This window comes from Lepidochelys kempii, chromosome 4, assembly GCF_965140265.1.
Source record: "Lepidochelys kempii isolate rLepKem1 chromosome 4, rLepKem1.hap2, whole genome shotgun sequence".
In the NCBI taxonomy this organism is placed as follows: domain Eukaryota; kingdom Metazoa; phylum Chordata; order Testudines; family Cheloniidae; genus Lepidochelys; species Lepidochelys kempii.
In genome coordinates this window covers 80,700,880-80,727,237 of record NC_133259.1, presented here as the reverse complement: position 1 = coordinate 80,727,237, position 26,358 = coordinate 80,700,880, and the positions used below count along the sequence as shown (strand labels likewise).

Below are 26,358 nucleotides of genomic sequence, written 5' to 3'. Positions count from 1 at the left end.
TTTAATATCATTTTACTCAGTCATTTCAGGCACATTGTTTTCCTTGAAATCCCTTCTGTAGAACAAACAATTTTTTAAGAACTCAGTATGAAAATTTTAACTTGTAAATATTGAAGTACAGACAATATTTAGTCTGTTTCACAACTAATACCTTTATTACACATGTTAATAGCTAACATTTGTTAGACAGCATGTTATATTGAATTGGGATGAGAAGTCTAATTTTGCTATTTTTCATTACAGTAAAGATTTAGAGAACACACAAGGAATGGTCCACAAGTTAATCTTTAAATAGAGGCAAGGGTAAGTGAAAGTGTAAACTTGGCATCACATCCTTAACACCTCGCCTCCTCAACTTTCATGGCTTAAACAAGAAGAGAGAATTTGTCACTTGGACTGAAAAGACGATGAGAAAGATGAGATGAGAGCATCACAATGAGGATAATCCTGTTACTGTAATTAAGGAATCATCACATATCAGTTCATCTGTAAACAAAGCCCTTTATTTTCATGTTAGATCTTCTGTAATCAGCTGTATGTATCCTTCAATCTCTACCAATGCACACAAAGGGTATTTGTTCTTTTTTGTTAATTTTTTCTCTTTAGCTAAACTTTATTATATGGCATCTGTTATCATAGAATCGGTGCATTTTTAAAAAAGCTCTTAAAACTGATGCTTTTACAGATTGACATGTACATTTGACAGGCAAAACAGCTTTTCTTGTATGACTTATTTACATAAAGAGGTACATCGTATGAAATCTGTTACTGTAAAACAAATGGTTTTACAGTAACAGAAGTCCACAAGTAGTCACAGTCCCCTTTGTGGGGGCTTTGCTAATTCCCAACTCCCTCCGCAGTTATGTATCTGTCTGTGGCTTTGGCCCAGGTTGACAAATGGATTAGGACATTACAACACTCAGTGTTGCAACACCTAACTTTAACTGCCTAGAAAGTCACTGGAACAATAATGGACTCCACAAACCCTGAGTTAGGCACCTAGGCTCCCTATACAATGCATAGGGAGAGAGATGTTCCGAAGAATGGGATCTACAAAAGCCAGTACACTAGCTGCAGAGCTGCCTAAGATAGCCAATGGCTAAGTTAGCTGATGAGAAAGGTATGTCCAAAGTTCTATCTCTGTCTCTGAGTTCAGTACCTAGGTCCAGGTTGCAGGGAGGTGCCTATGTCTGCTAGCAATCCACAACCAAGAAGAACCCATCTCCTGCAGTCAGATGAATTAGGCCACTAAACAACTTCTTGTGAGAAGGAGTTGGGTGCTTGCCTAAGTCCACATAAAATGACCAGGGGAGTGGAGGCAGTAGCCTTCCTCAAAGCCTTTAGCCCAGTGTTTAGGGTATTAACCTAAGATGTCAGTATTCCTAGCTCCATTCCCTTCTCTACGTCATGAGAAGAAGGGAATTGAATAGTGATTTCCCACCTCTCAGGTGCCTGTCCTAACTACTGGGCTTTAGAGGTGTTTTCACTCTCTCTTGGGCCTAATTAATATTTAATTATGCAATTAAAACTTCAACAAGAGAAACTGGGAGAGCCCCCAAACAGAATCTCCTGGAGATCAGTGAGTGTGCTTAAAACTCTTCTCTTCAAACAGCATGGGGAAATGAACCAAGGTTTCCCACACTCAGGTAAGTACCCAAGGCTACAGCTGAAAGGAAATGGATGGCCTCTGACTCCTACCCCAAAATCTGGGGTTCAAGTACCTATCTTCCTTTGAGGATTTGAGCCTGAATGCTTTGCTGAAGCCAGCTAACCCATATTTGTGTGGATTCTATATATATAGTAAAAGTCATACAATTAAAGCAGAAACAAATGAGTACAATACACACCCAGCTGAATTATAGTATTCTTTATAATTCTTCCCTTCCTTCTGCCAAAGGGGGGAAAAAAGATTATGGATCAAAAGAAAGTGATCCAAAGCAAAAGGCAATAGAACAAACAACTGGGTAGTTAATTTACTTTTAAGATTTTTCTCCCCACTCACATCTACAGCGCTTTAGTCTTCAGCTACAATATTAACAAAATGCTTATATAGACAACACATATTACGATTTCTGCTGTTCTTCAAGTCAGCTATCCTGAATTCTTTCCTTTGCATGTTTCATCAGTAATAAAAGTAATGGTAATGTAATTCTGCCCACAGTCACAGTGCAGCCCCCATTGTCACAGAGATGCCACAGCAACCCCTGTCCAACTTCACTGCCTTCATTTGGTTTGTACAGATATAACTGATGGGCCTTATAACTGCAATTTAGTGAACAACTCTTTTGATTTACAAGAAGGAATAAAACTCAGTTTATTCTTAGTTTTCCAGATCTACAGGAGTAAAACAAAACCCTCACTTTAGCCCCTAAACTAAGCAGTTATTACTTTGAATATAGACACATACCCACAGAGTAAGGAGCTATATTTAGCCTATTTTCAGAGTAATGCTAAAGTTTAATGGACTCTCCTAGTGTGCTGACATACTTCTACTGCAATATAATTTTTTTCAAATAGAAAAGATATATTACAGATGAGAGAAAATGTGTGTTGTATTTCAGTTACAAAATCAAATGTGGTTTTGACTCATGAATTTAAAAAAACCTTTCAAAATCTTTGGAAGATCCTACATCCATGTTGAGCTCAAGTAGAATAGCAGAGGTGCCTCCCACAAAACATTTGACAAGTCACTCAGGACAATTTATATGCATATACATTTTGGTATCAGAGTGGGAGGAAGTTCAACCAAGCAGGTCAATCCATAGAAATTATTAATTATGAGCATGAGAAAATATCCTTCCATATGCTTGCTTTGGGAGTTTGTTTTTCCCATGAATAACTTTTTCCTCAGAAGAATATTTATGAGGAGTTTCCTGCAGAGGTTACTAGCATAATTAGTTTTTGAGCCTTGTGCACCCACATGGTTTAGTATTGATTTTTTCTTGCTATATGATATAGGCCACAATGCATTCATCCAGCTCTATGTCTCAGTCATGAGTGACCCAGCCAAGTATAAGTTACCCAGTGAATTACACAACATCTCAGGTGAAGTTAGAATGTGGATGAGAGAGAGCTGGCTGTGATTTAATCTAGACAAGGCACAGATAGGAGGGTGGGCTTGGGGAAACAGCCACATGGTTTAATGGAACTTATCTGAGCACCCCATCACTGAGGGATTGTGACCATCATTTGTAACAGTGTTGTTAAATCCTGAGCTGCTCTTGGATGTTCAGACAGTGGTTGCAACCATGGGCACTTTTCTGTCTGAGCCTGGTGAGAAGAATGCTGCCTTTCCTCTCTGATGCTGCTATTCATGCCTTTGTCACCTCAAGATTAGATTGCTGTAATGTGAGGTATGGGAGGCTACCTTGGGACCAGTCAGAAGCTGAAGCTAATGCACCATGTAGCGGGCCACTTATTCAGTGGAACTGCACCTTAATAGTACTCCAAGATCTCTGCTTCCTCACAATAATCTTCTAGGTGGAATTCTAGGTATTGGTTTTAACTCTAAAGTCGTAAATAGCTTGGGACATAGTTACCTGAGAAACCACCTCTCTTTCCCTGCCATAAGCCATTGTAGAGATCAGCATGAATGCTCATGGTTGATCACCCTCAGTGTAAATGAAAGGGAGGTGCTGTCAGGGTGTTCTCTGAAAAGGGTACTTCATTGTGGGACCTATTTTCTCTTTGGTCCACCAGATCCTGTATTTGGGAAGCCTGCAGAACCCATCTGTTCTCTCAACTTATTGAAGAAGGGAGGGGCTGAGGATTTGGTGGATGAATATGAGAAGCTTTCATTTGTATATTTCTAATTTATGGGAGAGGAGCGCAAAGCCAGAGGTGGGTACCTATAGATATTTTTTAGGAACACTAAGAAATAATAGTAATATTGGTAAAATAGTATGATAGGATTTTTTACATTCTCCAACTAAATATTGATTTCTGGTAGGTACTCTATCCAGCTGCTCACAGGAAATAGCACTTATTTCTTATCTTGCTTCTAGAGTTTTATGCATATTAGAACAGTTTTCACTGAAGGAGGAAAATCTAAGTGAGCTGCATATACAACTCAGGGCTGAATTAAATACCGTGTTAATTGTAAAACCATGAGGATTTGCAAAGCTCCAGTGTGCAACAGCTTACCAATAAAAATAGATATCTGAAAATTACAAGGAAAAAATAGTTAAAAATCCAATGTAAAATCTACACATTTCAAACAGAGCCTGTTTCTTAGTTCAGGGTTCCTCAAAGGTTTCCCCCACAACATGCATCAAATTTCAATAGAAAGATTGTGATGTGGACCGCCTCCTCTATCATTGGCTATCCTACAAGCAACCTCCTTTGCTAGTCACGGTCCCAGTTTCCCTATGGGAAACAAAGAAATTGTATACTTAAATAGGAATGTATTTTTAGCTGCCACTTGATTCAAGCTGGCAGCAGGAGAAGAGGAGTTGACTGTTGCCGTCATTCACACTAAGATTTATGTGCATGTAAAATGTCATGCAAATCAGGATGCTGTGGTTTTCTTTCACTGATACGATCCACAAGAATTTTCCTATGTTTTAGTAATAGATTTCTAGGTAAAGAGACAACCTCTTAAAGAGACATATTGTATTTTGAATAGTATGTGATTATGTCTGTACAAAACTACAAAGGCCCCATTCAGTGCACAGCACAACTAACAGGCTTAATATCAGCGAAATCCACAGAGACCAAGGTAGAAAGAATCCTCCCCACATGGCTGGGAAGCTGAACTCCAAGCACCACAGAAGGTATATACCCCCTTGCATAGGCTTCCATGGTCTAGACACCCAATGCAGTAGAATCATACCAATTTCTCTGCTTAGTGGGGACATTCCATTATGGGAGATGGAAGATTTGCCCCTAAAAGGGTTTAAAAGTTTTAGGGGCTGATTCTTCACTGCCTTGCAGCTTGTATAGTCATTTATACAAATGAGCCTGAGACTTCACCAGATCAGAATAGTAGCCTGGTACAAGGGAGTAGGGAATTAGGGCCTCAATGTTCAGTACTGTCAGAGCAATAGCCTGGTTCCTCCATCAAATTCTGTCCTATGAGTAGCTGTGAGTGTGCTCTTGTCAAGTCACTTTTACAACTCTTATTTTCCCTTTGAGTATTAATCGTACCGTTTACAAAACACATAGTACTAGTATGCTGTTCTTATTTAAACACTTTTCTCCAACTCATTTTAAGTGACAAAACCAAAAGGTAGAACTAAAAAGAAAAAAGTACATATCATCTAAGATAGCTTGAGAAGCACTGTCTGATGTGAGGGACCGGCAATTTTTTTTTCCAATGTGCATGCAGACTGGCAGCCGATGGCTCACAGACCGGCACTGGTCCGCGGACCACCACTTCAAGTAGCACTGATCTAAGACACTAAAAATACATGCTACACACTAGACGCATCCATACTGCATATATGATACAAATGCACAAAAGACTAAAACAAAGCACATTTCATTTCTTTGATCCATATCTCCACCCACTGAATTGAAGCAAGATTAGGCACTGTAGATGATGGCAATAGCAAAATGCCACTGACTTCAGTAGAGCCAGGATGTCCCCTCTAATATTATTTGTTTTATATACAAAAAGTTCTGTGTAATCCTAATATTTCAGGAATTAGAACTATATACACTGTACCTGTGGCAATTAGGTCCCAAGACTGCAATGGATTGAATTTAATGGGAGTTGAGAGTGCTTAGAACTTTGCAAGATAAGGTCCTTATACCCAGTTATCTGAAATACATTTTCTATCTGCTATGGAAGCAATATTTATCAAACTGCATCTTCCATTTGAAAAAAAAATTAAGGACTAGAAATATCAATTTACTGTTCTTGAATTTATAGAATTCTATAACATTTCCTTTGGGGATGCCCTAAATTCAAGCTATTTTAGAGGGGAGGCATCTAGATAGAAGACTATTAGAATTAAGAAACAGGAGAGAGGTTCTGGATCCTCTCACATTGCTTGAAATTCATCTTAATCCAGAGGGCCTGCACACAGCCCTCTGCAACATTGAAGGAATTAACAAATGAGGTCTACGTGCCCAGGCACTTACTCCCTCTCTAGCATTCATTACTTTGTATATCTGTATCACATTTCCTCCCTTTTATTCATTTCCTCTCATTTCCTCCAGTCTTTCAGCACTCCTTCATGTGGAAATTTACCTGGCCCCTACTCTTTCTCACCACCCCTTTCTTCACTCTATTTCTGCTCTATTTTAAATAGGCTGATTCTTTTTGGTCACAGATTGAAAGAGTTGTTGGTCCTATTTTTTGTGTCCGTCGTGACCATTGTATGAACTCAGAACACAGGTGAAACAATATACAAAGGATAAGAACAATTACCAATTAAAAACACATAATAGGAAAAATAGAGGAGTTGCTGTGGATTGGTTTAATTTTTCCCCACAAGGACTGTTGTCCTTTAGTCAGTCTGAAATGAAGTGTCCTAACAGTTCAATCTTATACTTTAGAAATTCAATGTATGTTGCTGCTAGATTTAAGTGCCATTTTTAATTGCTGATGAAATGCATTGACCCGTTCTTTCTGAGCTGGCCAATCCAAGATGCAACGAGATTTGAACATTCCTCTTCTCAAGCAAAGTGCATGATTCAGTTTGTAATCTGGAATGTCATGAAGAAAGATCAGTATGATGGAATCCCGACTTTGCTCAATAGCTTGCTGAACAGCATGGTACACCTTGAACCTTAAGCAAAAAATAAGAATTAAAAACTGGTGTCTTGAAAGTACATGCTATAGAACTACACAGAGCTTATGAATCATTGAATCAGCTGATTTATGTAGGGATGAGTGACATCAAATAATTTTCTGTGATAGCCCCACAAAGGTCAGTGCCAGATCAGGGCTTTAATTTGTATATAGTTTTTAACATTTAACCTTTATGATAATACTTGTAATAAATTAAAAAATGAGTTATTTATGTAACTAAAAAAGAGAATAATCTGCCCTCCAAGAAATTAACCATCTTAATTTTAGGCTCCCTTAGTATACAGTCTTCTTTCTGTCAGCCACACAAACCGGCAGTGGTAAGGCCCTGGCTCAAAAAATGATCTTTGTATGTTAACAATCTCACCAATCGCTGTCTTGTCTCAAACATCTATTTTTATGGAAGATCATCTGAAGGGCAATGATGGTTTGATTGACTAGATAAGCAGGTAGTTTATGAGCCAAATTCTGCTTTCAGTTACCCCGGGGTACATCTGGAGTACCTCCATTAAATTTCAGACAGTTACACTCATGTCACAAAGTATAATTTTCCCTGTACTTTCTGTTTTCAAGAAAGTAGACCACTGTCTTAGGGTATGTCTTCACTACCCGCCGGATCAGCGGACAGCAATCAGTCCAGTGGGGATCGATTTATCACATCTAGTCTAGACACGATAAATCGATCCCGAGCGCTCTCCCGTCGACTCCTGTACTCCAGTGCCGCGAGAGGCACAGGCAAAGTCAACGGGGGAGCAGCAGTAGTCAACTCACTGCAGGGAAGACTCCACGGTAAGTCAATGTAATGCAACGTAGCTGAAGTTGCGTAACTTAGATCAATCGCCCCCAGGGTAGACCAGGGCTTAGAGATGACTGCATTAAAGATCTGCTGAACAAGTGTTATTCATACATGCATGCACATACTCACTTTTTGCACCAGGGATCTTTTAAGAGATGGTCAGTGACAACAAAGATAATCTTCCGACTTCTTTTTATACTATTAATAGTGGCTTCAAATTCAGATATGCCTGCTTCAAAGTCTCGTTCCTCTAAACAAAACCTAATTTGAGACTGATCATTTTCTTCCAGAGGAATGAAGTTCTTGGACACCCAATTCCTGTCCCTTCTTGCATGAATAATGTAGGCATCATAATCAAACTCTTCCTGTTGCCTGTCTATTTCTGTAAAACCAAGTACTCGATTTACTGACACATTCCAGTAAAATGCTATCCTCCAGCCTTCAAAATGGATAAGAATGACAATAAAGATGAAGAGCATTATCACAGTGGTGCTTATTATATACAGTAATTGAAAAGGTGCACTATCTTTGCAGGGTGAAATGTCAAAATACATCACCAGAGTACTATGATATTTAGGTGGGGTGTTGCAAAGGTAATGAGTATCTAATCCAGGTATGTTTGTTTGGGTCACATTAAGCCAATTAACAAACCAGGAGATACTTTCACAGGTGCAGTCAAATGGATTGGAATCCATCTCTAGTTCTTTCAGATTCTTGAAAGCTGAACCAAACACTTTTTCTTCAACAGATGTTATAAGATTTTTCTGAAGGATTAATGAATTCAGAGATATCTGGTCATCAAACAAAGATGCTGGAAGTAAGTTCAAATTATTTGATCCTAAATCCAGGCTTCTTAATTGAAACAAGCCCTTGAAAACTTGTACGGGAATCTCATCCAAGCCATTAGACTTCAAATTAAGTATATGCAGGTTAAGAAGATCTTTTAAAAAAAGGACAGGACCACCTGGATTGGCATGTTTCCAAAGTCGAGCCAAATTATTATGTTGCAAATCCAGAATTTCAAGTTTGTGAAGTCCATCAAACAAGTCATCTTTTACGTTAGCTAGATTGTTGTTGCTGATATCCAGGATGGTTAGATTCCGTAGAGGGTGAAAAGGTGAAGGAGAGAGGTCCAGATTGCTACAAGCTACCTTCCGTAGCATCAGTTTTCTAAGGCTTGGAACAAAAGCAAATGATTCGCTTGTCAAAGTCAACTCTTTGTTGTAGGAAAGGTAGATATCCTCAATATTTTGCAGACCTTTAAATTCATGACCTGTGAGCACCTGGTTTATTTCATTGAGTCCCAAATCAAGAATTTTTAGGTGTCCCAACCAAGAAAATGCTCCACCTTCTATTTTTGTGATTCTACTTTTTGTAAGATTAAGAAACTGCAGAGTAGAATTAGCAAGTGATGAAAATGTTTTATTAGTTATTATTTGTAAGCCATTGGTCCAGTTACATAGACTCAGATATTTCAGATTGTCCAAGCCTGTGAACATATTAGGAGTAATTTCTTGAAAACTATTACTATCTATAAGAAGATACTCTAAATGGCTTAGCCAACGAAAGGAGAAATCATCAATTTTTCTGACACGTGATCTTCTCAGATTCAAATATTTGACATTGGATAATCCATACAATGAATGAGAAAATAAGTGATAAATCCTATTATCCTCTAGGTTTAAATTCTCTAAGCTTGAAAGCCAGGTAAGAGAGTCATTTTCTATCATGTTCAAATAATTTTTGGAAAGGTTTAAAGCTGTGAGGTTTGTTGTTTGCAGTCCGTGAAAGGTTGACTTGTGAATAAAAGAAAGCTGGATCTGGCTCAGTGACAGATTCTGAATTCTTGTGTCTGATAATTCCAAGCAAAGTTTCTCTGTGAGATTTTCACCAAGCTCAACATTGTTCAGCACAAGACCATACAGATTTCCAATTGCACATAAACAGCCTGTGTGAAACTAGAAGGGAAAAAAATTAATGATTTTGACATTAAAAGAAAAAAATCATCCAAGAAAGTTGTTCCACAAAACCAAAACATAGAAAGTTCTTCAAATCACTACCATAGACCAAGCACACAATTTAAATTAACTCATAGATTTTCACTAAATTCCACAGGACTTAACCAAACTTTGGTTTAAAATGCATTATATTTCTATAGTAATGGTTCAAAACCCTGTAGTAATACCCCTGAAAATTAATATTTTGTATCAGTAATGGAAAAACCTACCTTACTTTTACAGTAAATAGATGAAAGTGATTTGAAATTGTGTGTCTAATTTTCATTTGACTCTGAATCTTTAGAGGTAACTTGTAAATATATATACAACAAATCTCTCTGCCATGCATTTTCTGTGGGGTTTCATTTACTGATCTGTTGTCAAGAAGTGTCAATATGACACTAAATGAAAGAGAACATGGAATACTTTGGCACACGGCGGGGGGAGTATTTAGGCCTACAATAACAGTCAAGATGAACTCAGTCTCCTTTTTATGGGCACAGTATGCACTCATAAAACTAGAGCTCAAACATTTGCTTCCTCAAAATGAATGGCAGCTACAAATCAGAATATTTGCCCCTCTTCTTGATTCGTTACCAGAATTGATGAGTGATAGGCACAAGTACTCATTTGTGGCAGTAATTTAAATACATGCGCCAGAAAGAACACAGTTTGACTTTCAGATCCCACATTGTGTTTGCAGAGCTGTCAGGGGCGTGGGAAGACAAAACAAAGCAAAACCAACATCAATTTACTTGTGAAATGAGTACACTTATCCTGAAAGTCAGGGAGACAAATTCAGAACTCAACAATGTCATTTTTGCAATCACTTTTCAGAGCAGAACCATATTTTAATGCTGCATTGATTGGAGTGTGCATGTGTAGTACATAAAATAGCATACATGGAGTAAACTTGGATAGAGGACATCCACTTTTTAATCTATTTGTATGCTTTTCTATTGTGCTCATTTCCATAGTATCTGAGCACTTTGCATACATGAATGAATTTAGCTTAACACCATCTCTGTGAGCTAGGCAAAGGTTAGAAAATGAAGGGACAGACTGATTAACTAGTTTGTCCAAGATACCAGAGGACTGTTTATGGCAGAACTAGGAATAAAACCTAGATGTTGGCATTTCTAGTACAATGCATTGATAAGCTGAGCCACTGGAACTTCAGTTTAAAGAGTCAGAGAGGTAGTGGTGATGCCATAGGAGGGGGAGAAATATGCAGGAGAGAGAAGAAAGGAAGACAAGAAACCGAAAAGCAAAAGAGGGCAATGGCACACAGGTAAGAAACAAGGAAAGAGGGTGACAATGAACAAAGGAAGGGCAATGGGGAAGAGAATACAATGCAAGAGAGCAAAGGAAGTGAACAGCAGCGAACAAATGCAAAGGAGAAAGAGGGAAAGAAAAAACCAATGCTTCTTTTCAAGAAAAAAACTAGAGAGAAACATAAAACAGACAGACAGTATTGTGGAAAAAAAGAGATTAGTACATTTATTTTTTGGTTTTGTAGTATTTTGTTGCGTTTCCCTGGTCGAAAAATCTCTAAGTTTTGGGGGAAGAGATGGTATGGCTATTTTGAGCATTCATGCTGCTGCTTATCTTCTCTAGCTACTATGGTTGAATGTGGTTTCTTAGGATATGTCTACACTACATTTTAAAATCCACAGCAGCAAGTTTCAGAGGCCTGGTCTATAGACTCAAACTCACAGGCCTCGACCTATGGCACTAAAAACAGCAGTGCAGAAGCTGTGGCTTGGACTGGAGCTCAGGCTCTGAAGCCCTCCCCAACCCAACCTTCAGAGCCTGAACGCTTTGTCCACATGTAGCTGATTTATCTGATTTTAGTACGAGACCTGGGCTCTGAGACTCACTGCCACAGGTTTTAAAATGCAGCATAGATGTGTTGGATCATATTAAAGAAGTTCTGTATTAAAATCACAAATGAGTTTGATTCCCCAGAGTTTAAATTCCAGGGTATTACTAATTAAGAGGTCTCTTGGTTTTTGGTACTGTTTCTCTCCCTCTGTGTGTGAAACTTGCAAGCTGCTAATTGTGTTAGTACATTCGAAGACAGAGTCTGTTCTCAAAGCAATTCACAGAGAGAGAGAGACTCAAAGCAATACTCTAACAACAGAAACAGCACCCAGAGACTCCCCGCCCTTTTGTTGTATTAACAATTGTGATTAAAATAGAGATAGAGGATGTATGTGGATGGATGCTTGGTGTAGATAATAACTGAATGATCAGGGAGGTGCCAGCCTAAGAATCCAGTGTCCATCGGCTGAAGAAGGCGTCAAGTGGAAATAACCAGAGGACCCCCCGGAGGGCAGACTGGAATCCACCCAACAGCCTCAAGAATGGGAGAACCAAAGAACAAGATAACATCTTGGAGCTGTCAGGAATGTGCTATCTGCTGATTGATTCAGCAACAGCATGATGAAGCAATTCCCATAGACTGGCATAGGAAGAAATTCCTATAAAAATAGACTCTAAAAAGTGAGAACTTTGGGGTCTGATTCTGCAAACCAACTTCCAGGAGCATCAGATGAGCATCTGACAAGGCCCTGCTCCCTCCTCATGTCCAGGCCACCTGGCCAGTGGCTTGGCATGAGCAACTCTAAGGCTGGTAACTATGATAACAACCTTGCAGAACCTGTGTGTGTGGGTGTGTATGCGTGTGTGTGTTTGTATGAATGAATGTGTGAATAAATATGAGATTGAATGGAATGTTATAGCTATAACTAACTGCTTACTATGATTCTTTCTGTATTCACAATAAATGTGGTATTTTGCCTTTTTCCCTTTAATAAGATCCTGCTGGTTTTTATTTTATTGGTACAACAGATGTACTTTTGGTTACTAATTGTGACACGATCCTGCTTCCATTTATTTCAGTGGAAGCTGGATCATTCCCTTTACAACAAGTTAAGACTGAGTGATAATATTGCATCTTTACAAATCCCAAATGCTTAAACAAAAAGAAATGAGTAGTTAAGTGCATCAGAAATCTTACTCCACCTACATAATAAATCAACTCACAATATCAAGAATAAAATAATGTGTATTTTATTACAACAGAACATTATTACCTCTGACCAAAATGAATACTGTTCTTTTATCAGTGATTGCAAAATAGAAAAATTATGGTATAAATCATTTATACCAGCTGAGGTTGTGGTCTTGTATTTCTTACCTCTTTCAGTGGGTTTGATGATAAGTCAAGCCTATTTAAGGAAGTGTTGCTAAGAAAATCTAGTTCTTCCTTTTTTAACTCAGTGATTTTATTCTCTGACAGCACAAGCTCACGAAGGCTGTCCAACTGTGGCTGGGATCCTAATTTTGTAGAAAGCAAATGATTATGAGATACATCCAGTATGTTCAAATTCTGGAAAAAAGAACAGGTGAAAATACAGTAACAAGTTAGATACCTTTGGAATTATTTTAGCCATTCTGAGGTTAAAAATTGGTCACATCACAATTAAGGGAGCAACAGAACAAACACTGTAACAGGGAGAAACACATACGTTGGAAGGCAATAGTTTGTCTACATCAGATGTCACTCATTATGGGAATCCTTAAACTAGATGACCAACATGGCAGCAGGCTGCCAACCTCCAGCCTCCTGCAGGAGAAAGCCCTCTGACATCACACACAGGGAAAAGGAACCAGCGAGCTACCTCCAGCCTCAACCACTGGGTGATCTTGACCTGCCATGACATGGTAAAAAGCAAGCTGCTTATCTAAAACTCCTCCTCCTGCTAAAGGCCTAAAGGTCAGCAGACAGGTAGCCCAGGACTTGAATTCTATTCTCACCACTCCCTCTGAGTGGCCTTAATCCTTTTACTTAGTAAACATTATTTAGTTGCATTTCAACATTCCGATGGGGTAAGCAAGTATCTACATTTTACAGAGCAGTTAACTGGAGCACAGAGTTTAAGGGGTTTGCTCAGACTTGCCTAAGACAGCCAACCAATGTGAGAAAAGTGTTTAGAACCTATCCATTGGACCAGTTCTCTGTTGTTCTAAGGCCCTTTTATGCGACCCCCAGATTGATGCTGAGCTGATGGAATAACCCTATGTTCACTCTTTATCACAGCCCCCCATGCTATAGTAAGGAGAGGCTATTCAGCCAAGCCAGAACAGCAGGAACTAGCGTAAAGGAGGCTTAGAACCATTTTTGCTTTCCCCCACTCTCTCCTGCACTGTGTTAATCAAATGAAATGGAGAATAAAATATTTTGTCTCTGACACGGTAGGCAATAGCTTATAAGAACATAAGAACAGCCATACTGGGTCAGACCAAAGATCCATCCAGCCCAGTATCCTGTCTTCCTACAGTGGCCAATGCCAGGGAATGAACAGCACAGGTAATAATCAAGCTATCCATCCTGTCGCCCATTCCCAGCTTCTGGCAAACCAAGGCTAGGGATACCATCCCTGCTAATAGCCATTGATAGACCTATCCTCCATGAACTTATCTAGATCTTTTTTTAACCCTATTATAGTCTTGGCCTTCATAACATCCTCTGACAAGAAGTTCAACAGGTTGATGGTGCATTGTGTGAAGAAGTACTTCCTTTAGTTTGTTTTAAACCTGATGCCTATTAATTTCATTTGGTGACCCCTAGTTCTTGTGTAAATAACACTTCCTTATTTACTTTCTCCACACAAGTCATGATTTTATAGACCTCTATCATATCTCCCCTTAGTCGTCTCTTTTCCAAGCTGAAAAGTCCCAGTCTTGTTAATCTCTCCTCATACGGCAACTGATCCATACCCCTAATCTTTTTTGTTACCCTTTTCTGAACCTTTTCCAATTCCAATATATCTTTTTTGAGATGGGGCCACCACATTTGCATGCAGTATTCAAGATATGGGCATACCATGGATTTATATAGAGGCAATATGAAATTTTATGTCTTATTATCAATCCATTTCTTAATGATTCCCAACATTCTGTTTGCTTTTTTGACTGCTGCTGCATATTGAGTGAACATTTTCAGAGAACAATCCACAATGACTCCAAGATCTCTTTCTTGAGTGGTAACAGCTAATTTAGACCCCATCATTTTATATGTATAGTTGAGATTATGTTTTCCAGTGTGCATTACTTTGCATTTATCAACATTGAATTTCATCTGCCATTTTGTTGCCCAGTCACGCTGTTTGCGAAGAGCTACAAAAGGATCTCTCAAGTCTGCCCAGGACTTAACTGTCTTGAGTAATTTTGGATCATGTGGCAAATTTTGCCACCTCACTATTTACCCCTTTTTCCAGATCATTTATGAATATGTTGAATAGGACTGAGCCCAGTACAGACCCCTGGGGGACACCACTATTTCCCTCTTTCTCTAGTCTGAAAACTGACCATTTATTCCTACTCTTTGTTTCCTATATTTTAACCAGTTACCAATCCATGAGAGGACCTTCCCTCTTATCCCAGGACAGCTTATTTGCTTAAGAGCCTTTGGTGAGGGACCTCGTCAAAGGCTTTATGAAAATCTAAGTACACTATATGCACTAGATCCCCCCATCTACCTACTTGTTGACCCCCTCAAGAATTATAGTAGATTGGTGAGGCATGATTTCCCTTTACATGTTGACTCTTCCCCAATAAATTATGTTCATCTATGTGTCTAACAATTTTGTTCTTTACTATAGTTTCAACCAGTTTGCCCGGTACTGAAGTCAGGCTTACCAGCCTGTAATTCCCGGGATCACCTTTAGAGCCCTTTTTAAAAAATGGCATCAAATTCGCTATCCTCCAGCCATTTGGTACAGAAGTGGATTTAAATGATCAGTTACAGACTATGGTTAGTAGTTCTGCAATTATACATTTGAGTTCCTTCAGAACTCTTGAATACCATCTTGTCCTGGTGACTTATTACTGTTTAGTTTATCAATTTGTTCCCAAACCTCCTCTAATGACACCTCAATCTCAGACAGTTCCTCAGATTTGTCACCTAAAAAGAATGGTTCAGGTTTGAGAATCTCTCTCACATCCTCAGCCATGAAGACCGACGCAAAGAATTCATTTAGTTTCTCTGCAATGGCTTTATCATCCTTGGGTGCTCCTTTAGCATCTTGATTGTCCAGTGGCCCCACTGGTTGTTTAGCAGGCTTCCTGTTTCTGATGAACTTAAAAAAAAATGTTGCTATTACTTTTTCAGTCTTTAGCTAGCTGTTCTTCAGATTCTTTTTTGGCCTTCCTAATTATATTTTTACACTTCATTTGCCAGAGTTTATGCTCCTTTCTATTTTCCTCATGAGGACTTCACTTCCCCTTTTTAAGGATGCCTTTTTGCCTCTCACGGCTTCTTTTACTTTGCTGTTTTGCTACAGTGGCACTTTTTTGGTTCTCTATGTTTTTTAATTTGGGGCATACATTTAAGTTGAGCCTCTATTCTGGTGTCTTTAAAAAGTTTCCATGCAGCTTACAGAGATTTCATTTTTGGCGCTGTACCTTTTAATTTCTGTTTAACTAACCTCCTAATGTTTGTGTATTCTCCCTTTCTGAAACTAAATGCTACAGTGTTGGGCTGCTGTGGTGTTTTCCCCACCATAGGGCTGTTAAATTTAGTTATATTATGGTCACTATTACCAAGTGGTCCAACTATAGTCACCTCTTGGACCAGATCCTGTGCTCCACTTAGGACTAAATCAAGAATTGCCTCTCCTTTTATGGGTTCCAGGACTAGCTGCTCCAAGAAGCAGTCATTTAAGGTGTCTGCATTGTGTCCTGAGGTGACATGAAGCCAGTCAATATCGGGATAATTGAAATCCCTCATTATTTTTGAGTTTTTTATTTTAATAGCCTCTCTAATCTCCCTCATTATTTCACAGTCACTATCGCCATCCTGGTCAGGTGGTCGGTAATATCATAGAACTGATCAATGAAATTGTTTTTAATTGTTCACTTTATTAATATAACTTCATAAGCAAAGTTTTATGAATGAAACAACATTCATTCATAAAGCCGGTTACCCCAATAACTGGCTAATTGAGTTTCACTTTCAATCCAAATGCTGCTTAAATCGCTGAAACTTACACTGTTTCAACATCGTACCTTCTGCTCACTGTTTGTCATTCATTATACTTGTCTCTATTGTAACTTCTGTTCACTATTTGACATTCCTTACACTTGTCCATATTGTAACTCAAACTCCATTTTAACTTGTCCCAAACTCCATTTTAAAATGCTCACTTCATTTTGTAAAAGCTTGCTGCAACCTTCATTTTTGCAAAACCCTGCTGTAATCTTATCAGTTTAGATGTATGAATGAGGTATGGATGGATGATGGACTCAACCTCCAGCCCCAGCCTGCCCTGATGAAATAAAGTGTAAACACCCAACAGCTGAAGATGCAGACAACAGCCCTGACAAAGTAAGAGGAGTCCACCCTCAAAAGAAAAGAACCAAAGTACACTTGAAGAAACATCAAAGCCAGGTCCTAGGCTGAAAGTCATGTCTGCATTTGACGGGTGATCGATCACACCGGACCCAGAGGCAGCATGACACAGCAAGACCCATAGACGCTGGATTCAAACTAAAGCCTACAAAAAGGATGGGTGAGATGGAAGACCTTGAAGGGCAACATTCTGCTGCCAACATGGAAGGGCATCGGTGCATACCCAACAGAGACCCAGCTCTTCCTTGTGCCCAGCTTTCCTGGCCAGTTAGCTGCCACAAGCTACAAATGCAAGCCACAAACTCAAGCTACATTCAGGACCAGTAACTATACAGCAGCTGCAGAATATGTGTGTATGAACGAAAGTGTGAATGAATGTGAAACTGAATGAAATGTTATAGCTATAACTGACTGCCTACTACGATTCTTTTTGTATTCACAACAAATGTGACATTATGTCTCATCCCCTTTAATAAGATCCTGCTGGTTTTTATTTTATTGGTATAACAATATATCCCTGCTATATTCTTATTATTAGAGCATGGAATTACTATCCATAGAGATTCTATGGTACAGTTTGGTTCATTTATGATTTTTACGTCATTTGATTCTACGCTTTCTTTCACATATAGTGCTATTCCCCCATCAGCATGACCTGTTCTATCCTTCCAAGATATTTTGTACCCTGGTATTACTGTGTCCCATTGGTTATCTTCATTCCACCAAGTTTCTGTGATGCCTATTATATCAATATCCTCATTTAATATGAGGCACTCTAGTTCACCCATCTTATTATTTAGACTTCTAGCATTGGTATATAAGCACTTTAAAAACTTGTCACTTTTCAGCTGTCTGCCATTGCATGATGTAATTGAATGGGACTTTTCTTCATTTGACTGTTTCTCATCAGAGCCTACCTGTATTTTATCATCTTCCATCCTCTCCTCCTTACTAGGATACAGAGAATCTCCATTAGTAGATCCTCCCCTAAGGATGTCGCTGTCCGAACCATGTGCTCCTCCACACCTGTCGGCTTTCCCCCAGCCTTTATTTTAAAAGCTGCTCTACGATCTTTTTAATTTTAAATGCCAACAATCTGGTTCCATTTTGGTTTAGGTGGAGCCCATCCTTCCTGTATAGGCTCCCCCTTTCCCAAAAGTTTCACCAGTTCCTAATAAATCTAAACTCCTCCTCCCTACCTACACCATCATCTCATCCATGCATTGAGACCCTGCTGTTCTGCCTGCCTAAGTGGCGCTGCGCATGGAACTGGAAGCATTTCAGAGGATGCTACCATGGAGGACCTGGACTTCAATCTCTTACATAGCAGCCTAAATTTGGCCTCCAGACCTCTCTCCTATCCTTCCCTATGGCATTGGTACTATATGTACCACAACCACCGGCTCCTCCCCAGCACTACACATAATACCTAGATGCCTTGAGAGATCTACAACCTTTGCACCAGGCAGGCAAGCCACCATGCAGTTCTCCCGGTCATCTCAAACCCAGCTACCTATGTTTCTAATGATCGAATCCCCCATAACGATTACCTGTCTCTTTCTAATAACTGGAGTTCCCTCCTTTGGAGAGGTAACCTCAGTGCGAGAGGATACCACATCATCATCTGGAAGGAGGGTCCCAAGTATGGATTCATTTCCCTCTGCTCCAGTTGGATGTTCTCCTTCCCTGAGACTTTCATCCTCCTCCACAGCACAAAGGCTGTCAGAACAGGGGTAGGACCATTCTACTGTGTCATGGAAAGTCTTGTCTCTATACCTCTCTGTCTCCCTTTGCTCCTCCAGTTCAGCACACCACAAGCACAAACACACACATGCTACAGACAACAAACTTACCCCAACCGTAATCACTCCTCCTTCACCTGGAGAACTCCCTCGCGAAACTCTCCTTACCATGTTACTTAACCCACATGTAAAATGTATCTAATAATTATTACCCACTTTTGCTATGTCCTTTGAGATTACAAATGAAGTATGACCACAGTCCTATTTTTATAAGTGGTCAAACAGACAGTTAAAGTAAACTGGGAGGCACTGTATTTTAGTACATTAAACATTGGCCTTCACAGTTAGACTTGAATTCTAATAATTTGTGACCTTGGGCAAGCTTGTTAATATATTTGAGGCTCTATTGCCTCAAAATAAAAAATGGGAATTTTAATACTATTTTGCCAGCCTCACAGTATTAGCTAAGGCTAGACCCTGAAGTGGCTAAAGGCACAAAACCTGTTTATCTAAATAATCATATCCCTACACTCTGGGGTAATCACCAAGTAGCATAGGGGGAATGCCAGGAGCATAGCCAGAGCAATTCTGTGTTCTCATGATTCCCCAACTGCCAAGAGAGAGCTTAGCTGGTCAGGGTAACCACAACACTCACTTGAGCTGCTGGAGATCAGTTTACAGATAAATAAATTGTGGTTACTTTGACAACCACCCAAGGCAGAAGAATGCTAACAAATTCTAAGCAGATGACCATGTTGGCTAGCAGCTACAAATTCATATAGGCCCCAAAAAGCTCATAGAGGCCTGAAAAAGGAAAGAAATGTAATCCCCTCAGCTTGGTAAAAAAAGCCACAAATGTGTGTGCTTGGAGTATGGAAAGTTGACACACAAAATATACTACCTACTAGACTTGGCCAAAAAGAAGAAAACTTGCAGTAAATTTAGGAGATTTTAAGTCATTCTACATTCTGCTGTTTTTCCTATTTGATTTTTCATTTTCTTCAGGTTACATTATCTTCTCTCATTTCCACAGGGACTGAGGGGGAATGATATGTAACCTCAAACTCCGCCTCCACCTCACCCACCTCTCCAGACCTGCCTACTTGCCCCTCTTCCCCCATCACAGACCCTGGACACAGAGACTTCAGAAGAGGAAGAAGGGGATAGAGGGAAGGACCCCACAGAGGTGGCAGAGACTCCATTTTGCTCTAATCCAGTGGGCCCTATCTGGAACATTCTTTGGGAAAATAAAAGGGCTCAAGAAGTTAATAGTAACAATAGGTTGCTTCTTCTCCAGAGAAAGAAGGAGGGTATATTTAGGCTTGGAAGGCATAGCTATTTATAGGTAAATGTCGATAAACATCAATTTAACTGTACACACACAAACCGACTGATGGAAATATTTCCACCAATTATAATCAAAATTTACAGATACAAAAAGTAAGAAAAATTCTGCTTGAGTTTGATTTAAGGTTATTTACCTTGTATATTTTGACATATGATGTTAACAACTTGTGTTTTAACAGTTATAAACTTTAACTTTTTGAATCTCAACATCTACTGCCATTAAAGAATTGTCTCGCCCAACCCATAATTTCCCATAGCTGTGACCATTCAAACTGATAAAAATAATAAAATGCTTAAAAATAAACATCAGTATTAGCTGACAAAATTAAAAATTGAATTTTAAGTGTATTGGACCTTCCCAGATGAGGACCATGACCTGCTCTGGAGATGCATTGGATTTTAATTCAGTAATTTCTTCTCTTCCCTTTTAGAAAATGAAAAGCAATATTTCTATATATCTTACCTTCAGGTTTTTGAAAGGATTGCTTTTGATCTCTATTATGTTGTACCCTAAATTGAGCTCAGTCAGGCTGGCACAGGAAGCAAAAACATTGTCAGTGAGCTCACGCAACTGATTATGCTGCAGTTTCAAAACTTTTAACAGGGGCAAAGTTTGACACAGTTCTGGCTGAAGTTTAGAGAGGCTGTTGGATCCTGCATCCAAGTAAATAAGCTGGCTGTACTTTGTTAAATTTGCAGGTGGTAGCTTGTTTAGCTGGTTATGAGAAATGTCCAACGCTGTTATATTAATTGGAAGATCTGAAGGAATTTGTTTCAGCTTTAGATGACTGCAGTCAGCCACTTGATTTCTGATCTTACATTGGTTCTCAGCCGTTACACAAAGCAAGGAGAAGGTCAACAGGCTGAAAGACAAGCAGGCCCAACTGGGAAGAGGATCTCTCATTGTTCTATCTACAAAAGAAAAATGAACACATACAGTACAAGTTATAATCATTTTGGTAAAATATGTATATTAACACCTACTGTAAAGTAAGCCAGACTTATAATCAAGTACTCTCACCTATGCTATATACACTACAACACAATTTGATAATTTTAAAATTACCTAAAACATTTAATCTGCCCCTCCCATACAGTAGCACTCCCTTGTTGAAAAAATTAAACTCAATCACATACCAAAAATTTAGGTTTTGTTTAAACTTTGTCTTTGTTGTTTAAAGTCCGACTGGAAATGTTTTAACTTTTTTATTTCAGTGAAAACGGGGTGGTTTTTGTTTTTGTTTTTTTAAATGCCAATTTAAACTTGGCCCAAAATTAAAATTTTGTAAAATCAAGGTGTCACAGGGTGGTACTAGCCCTAAAGAAGGAAGAAGCCAGTGTGCCTGTTATTCACCAGCTCCCTCCTAAGTGAAGCTTAAGAGAGGGCACCTGGGTCCTATAAATAGGAGGTCCTTGAAAGGTCTGTCAGGACAGGTGAGAGTTGCAAGGGTCTCTGAAGGAAGCTTTTGGTAGTGCCTGAAGGTAGGTGATTAACAAGAGGGGTGCATTCTCAAGCCAAAAATCCAGGACTGGAGAGGGTTGAAGGCCAGAGGGACTTGCTTGTGACATCTAAGCCAGAAGGTGAAAGGCCAGGGAACAGCAGTGGGTCTTACCTACTGGTGTCTCCAAGCATGGTCATCTGGGCTCAGCTGCCCAGTGAGAAGGTCAAGGGAAGTGAGGGACACTACCTTAGTGAGGATGAACTCCCAGCGGAGAGGCTGTGGAGGATTCCTCCTGAGAACAGTAGGGTTTCACTTTAGCTAGGAGGGCTGGGGTGACTGTTGTGGTAAAAGGACAGGAGATGACTGAAGAAGAACCTGTGTGTGGTGGAAGATGCTGGAGTGTGGTATGTGTTATGGGGATGGACTAAAGGCTATAGGATTTTACTAACTATATCACTGGGTATGAGAAATGGACTGGTTGGGGCTTTTGCTATGGATTATTTGATCTATGTTTTAGTAAATCCTCCCCTGCCCACCCCTGGAGGATATTAGTGAATCAGAGACACTTGTGTGGTGTTACTAGGCACCCTGAAGGAGGAATGCTGAAGCCGGGATGCCTGCTCTGCTGCAACCTGATGCTGGAAGATGCTTCAGGTGAGGTCACCCTGTCATGGGGATTTTTAATAAAACCTAACACCAACCGAAATAGTCCAACAATATCACTCTTAAACCAGCTGGTTTTACAAACAAAAAATAAACACTTCCCTGTACTCTTTGAAACTTCAACCTTAAGAATCCAGTAGTGAAACTGACTGACTTCTCTCCAAGTTGAGAAATATAAAAAACAAGTTAAAGTGATGGGTATATTGGATTTTTAACATTTTCCCATTTTTAATATTCTAATGTATTGGTAGGAGATTTACTTACAGTTAATCTTTTAAACTAAACAATGTTTCTTTAAACATCCCCTTTTAGAACCCAAACATTTCAGCATTGTCCTAACTGCATGAGGATTGGAAAAACAAGCTACTAAGAAACAGATAAGAAATGAAAGTGAAACTAAATAGTCAAAATTTAAGGTAAGAGCACCAGAATGGGCAAATAAAATGCAGAAGTGATCATTTTTACCTTTAAATAAAATTCTTCATCCAACTAACCAGTGATGTTACTGGGAATAGCGGTAAGAACATTTGTGGTCTTGCAAGTATATCAGACCAAATCCTGCAATTAGGTACACCCATGTATCCACAATGATTTTAGGTTCAGATGCAGTAAGGTGCTTAAGCACCTGCCTGACTATAAACACAAGTAGTCCCATTGGTTAGACTGCTCGTGCACTTAGTTACCATGTACTTGTGTGCCATACTGAATAAGGATTAATTAAAATACATAATGCTTTGTAGAATCAGGGGCTAAATCCAGTCCTAGATAGACCTCAGAGCAGAATTGTCCCTTTTAGACAACTTTCCAATTTAGAAAAAAGAAAAGGAGGACTTGTGGCACCTTAGAGACTAACCAATTTATTAGAGCATAAGCTTTCGTGAGCTACAGCTCACATCTGAAGAAGTGAGCTGTAGCTCACGAAAGCTTATGCTCTAATAAATTGGTTAGTCTCTAAGGTGCCACAAGTCCTCCTTTTCTTTTTGCGAATACAGACTAACACGGCTGTTACTCTGAAACCTTCCAATTTAGAGTGTTTCCAATGCTTTATTACAAGGGCGGCCAACCTGAGCCTGAGAAGGAGCCAGAATTTACCAGGGTACATTGCCAAAGAGCCACAGTAATATGTCAGCAGCCCCACATTAGCTCTCCCGCTCCCAGCGCCCCCTGCCCACTAGCAGCCCCCCTGGTCAGCGCCTCCCTCTCCCTCCCCTCACCTCCCAATCACCTGTTTTGTGGCATGCAGGAGGCTTGTGGGGGAAGAGTGAGGGCACTGCAGGCTTAGGGGAGGGGGCGGGAAGGGGTGGAGTGGGGGCAGAGCCTGTGGCAGGGCCAGGGGTTGAGCAGTGAGCATTCCCTGGCACCTTGCAAAGTTGGCACCTGTAGCTCCAGCTCCGGAGTTGGTGTCTATACAAGGAGCCGCATGTGGCTCCAGAGCTGCAGGTTGGCCATCCCTGCTTTATTAGAATAAGTATTCTGAAGCCAGGTATCTTTTTGACTCTTGTTCTCAATACAACAGAACATTCTTTTTTAAGTGTCGTTTTGAAAGAGTACAAGTAGATAGTCAGTTTCTATAGACTATTCAATTAGCTCATTTGAAAAGATATTAAAAATGAATGTTTAAACATGTTAGACACTTTTGTTTTACAGTAAAAATAACAAGCCTATTTCAAAAAGCAAATTAAGTTACAGGTACTGCTTCTATACCTGTGTTCTGCTGCCAAATTGTTTTACAATAATATTTTAAATCAATCTTTCTCTTGTTGCTCCATGAAAGCTCTTATTTTCTTGAAATGAAGCAAGAGTAAGCTCTCATAGAGCTTATTACAGGCCTAATTCAGTGGAATTATTCCATATTTACACTGCTATAAAGAAGAACTTGACCCATTATGACCATTGGTTCAATTAATGTACTGATACATTGTATGAATCATTAACAGATTTTTGCATTGAGTCTTTAAATTTTTCCATTTCCCCATATTCCCACCATGTGATATTGCTAAATATATATTGTTGGATTATGGACTAGTTTAAAATCTACCATAAGTAGAGCACACACCTACAGTCCTAATCCTTTAATCAGATCTGGTGTGGGACCCTTGAACCCAAGCACAGCTCAATTAAATTGAGTCGGACTTCATGCAATTGCAAGGATCTGACCATGAAGATCCTACTGCAAAATCTGAGCCTGTGTTTGCTGCCAGCCACAGAAGCACCATTCTGCTGAGCGTAACACAACTTCAGTTAAATGTGCCATTTCTGCTTTCCCCTTCCCCATGTTATGTTGTATTGCTTTTTAAAACATTTCTGCCAGATCTATTGTGCAGGAATACATTCTGTTCATACACACTGCAGAACACTGCAATCCAGTTGGACTCCAGCCCTCCAAAGCAGTCCTTTGATGTCACTAGCACAGCTCCCTGACTACAGGATCCTGCTTGTACTTTTCACAATACCACAAGAAAATGCTGATCCTCTTCCTAATAAGACTACAATACAACTCTAAAGCTTGCTGTAAACTCTATGGAATACATCCTTATTGCTGCACAAAATCTTTGCTCATGCAAGTATCCCCATTATGTAAAGCTTACTCTTATAAATAAGGGCCTGATCTTGCAAACCCTAACTTCCTTTGCTTTTAAAAACATAAGGTGAAATCCTGGCTACCCTGAAATCAATGGCTTCAATAGGGTCAGAATTTTAACAAAGCAAACCTCACTAACGTTCACCCTTGGGTCCAGGGCCCAATCCTGTATGGTCATGAGCGCCATCTGGAAGATACTGAACATTCCCAACTTCCAGTGACATTCAGAACTGAGGATGCTTAGTGCTTCCCAAGGAGCAATTAGCATTTTACAGGATTGTTTTAAAGATCCCTTGAAATATGATACCGGAGGGGAGTACATATGCCGTGGGCGTTTTCTGCTGTAACAAATACGACTTTAAAAAAAAAAATAGGTTGAGTAGCTTCTCTATTTATTTATTTTTTTTAATCTCAGACTCTTTGGAGATTAGAATTTTCAATTTTTCGTACAAATAATGTAATCCTTAGCCAGTAGCACACAGATCTGTGGAGTCATAGAAAATCAACAGAAGACCTGAGGCTAACAAATACAGCGTTTTAAGGTTTAAAAACTACATTGCTTGTACATATCCTCATCTGGGTTTTTACGTTTGTAATTGCTGCACACTTGTCAATGTTTTATTGGTAACTTCTGTTTATTGAGAACCCGCTCTAGTTTTTCCTTAATTCAAAGCTGTTAAAAATAGGATTTCCCCACCCCCCCACTCACCAGACTCCGGCAGACAATGTCTGCTTTGGGAAAGTTCCCTCTTTTTTCCTGCTGGTTTGTTCTTAGGAAAGGGGACTTCACCGCGATAAACCTTCTATGCAAAAGCTGTGTCATACAGTAAAAGCCGAGGAAAGTACCAAAAGGAGAAGCTACACCGTCCTGTTTGCAGCTGCACAGAAAACTCTCCCTCTTCCTACTTCTCCCTTCCTTCATTGTTTGCTTTGAACAAACCATTCCTGTTTCCGTGCATCTGATCAGCTCGTTCCATTTAAAGAGACAGCAGCCTCCTTAAGCCTTGATGTTACCCAAGGTTCATTTCCAACAACTAATCCAAGCCATTAAGCATTGTTACTTTTTTCAGCCCGCAGTAGTTTCTGTTAGGGGGCTTATTCCTTCACCCACTTACTTCCCTGGTCCTTCTCGCATGAACAGAGAGCAACAATACCCGAAGTCCAAAGGTGCAAACAATTCGATGTTTATTGGGGTGAACTTCCAGCAAGCATGATTCCAGTTTCCTTCCTTAGTATCCTCCTTCCCAGCTCTAACACCACAAAGCCTTACACCTGTGTCCCTGTTCCCATTCCTGCCCTTAGCCAAACATGATTCCAACTTCCTTACTCCCATTCCCTGTTCCCATTTCCCCCTTTAGCAAAACATTATTCCAATTTTCTTACCCCCCTTCCCTGTTCCCATCTCCCCCTTTAGCAAAACATGATTCCAACTTCCTTACTCCCATTCCCTGTTCCCATCTCACACATGCCCACCCACACCCCAGTCACTTCCTCATTGACTACAGATTATATAGTAAAACTTGAGTTCTGCTTAGCTATACCTTAGCCAATCATTTTCCTGAAATTTAACTAACCAATCCTAACATATTGTAACATGATTATGTAACCAATTATATCCC

At 39.6% G+C, this 26,358-nt stretch overlaps 1 protein-coding gene across 2 annotated transcripts; it reads right to left on the bottom strand.

Annotated features, from left to right (window-relative positions):
• On the bottom strand, positions 1-26,098 carry TLR3 (toll like receptor 3). 2 transcript variants are annotated; one of them, XM_073341859.1, is made up of 5 exons: positions 25,586-26,098; positions 20,517-20,965; positions 12,750-12,941; positions 7,680-9,508; positions 1-6,734 (listed from the first exon to the last, which is right to left on the bottom strand). In XM_073341859.1, exons 1-5 carry the CDS (start codon positions 25,680-25,682, stop codon positions 6,506-6,508), a joined length of 2,796 nt encoding a protein of 931 aa, XP_073197960.1. In that variant the 5' UTR covers positions 25,683-26,098; the 3' UTR covers positions 1-6,505. The 2 variants fall into 2 exon arrangements, with proteins under 2 accessions (XP_073197960.1, XP_073197961.1); XM_073341860.1 differs by having other exon boundaries at positions 25,449-26,096.
• Between the last annotated feature and the right edge of the window lie 260 nt (positions 26,099-26,358).

Coding starts and splice junctions, on each gene's coding strand:
- TLR3 (XM_073341859.1), bottom strand. CDS start 25,682: ATGGTTTGTTCAAAGCAAACAATGAAGGAAGGGAGAAGTAGGAAGAGG. Junction 12,942..20,516: donor ATCCTTTCAAAAACCTGAAG/GTAAGATATATA, acceptor TCTTTTTTCCAG/AATTTGAACATACTGGATGT. Junction 6,735..7,679: donor AAAGATCCCTGGTGCAAAAA/GTGAGTATGTGC, acceptor TTTTTGCTTAAG/GTTCAAGGTGTACCATGCTG.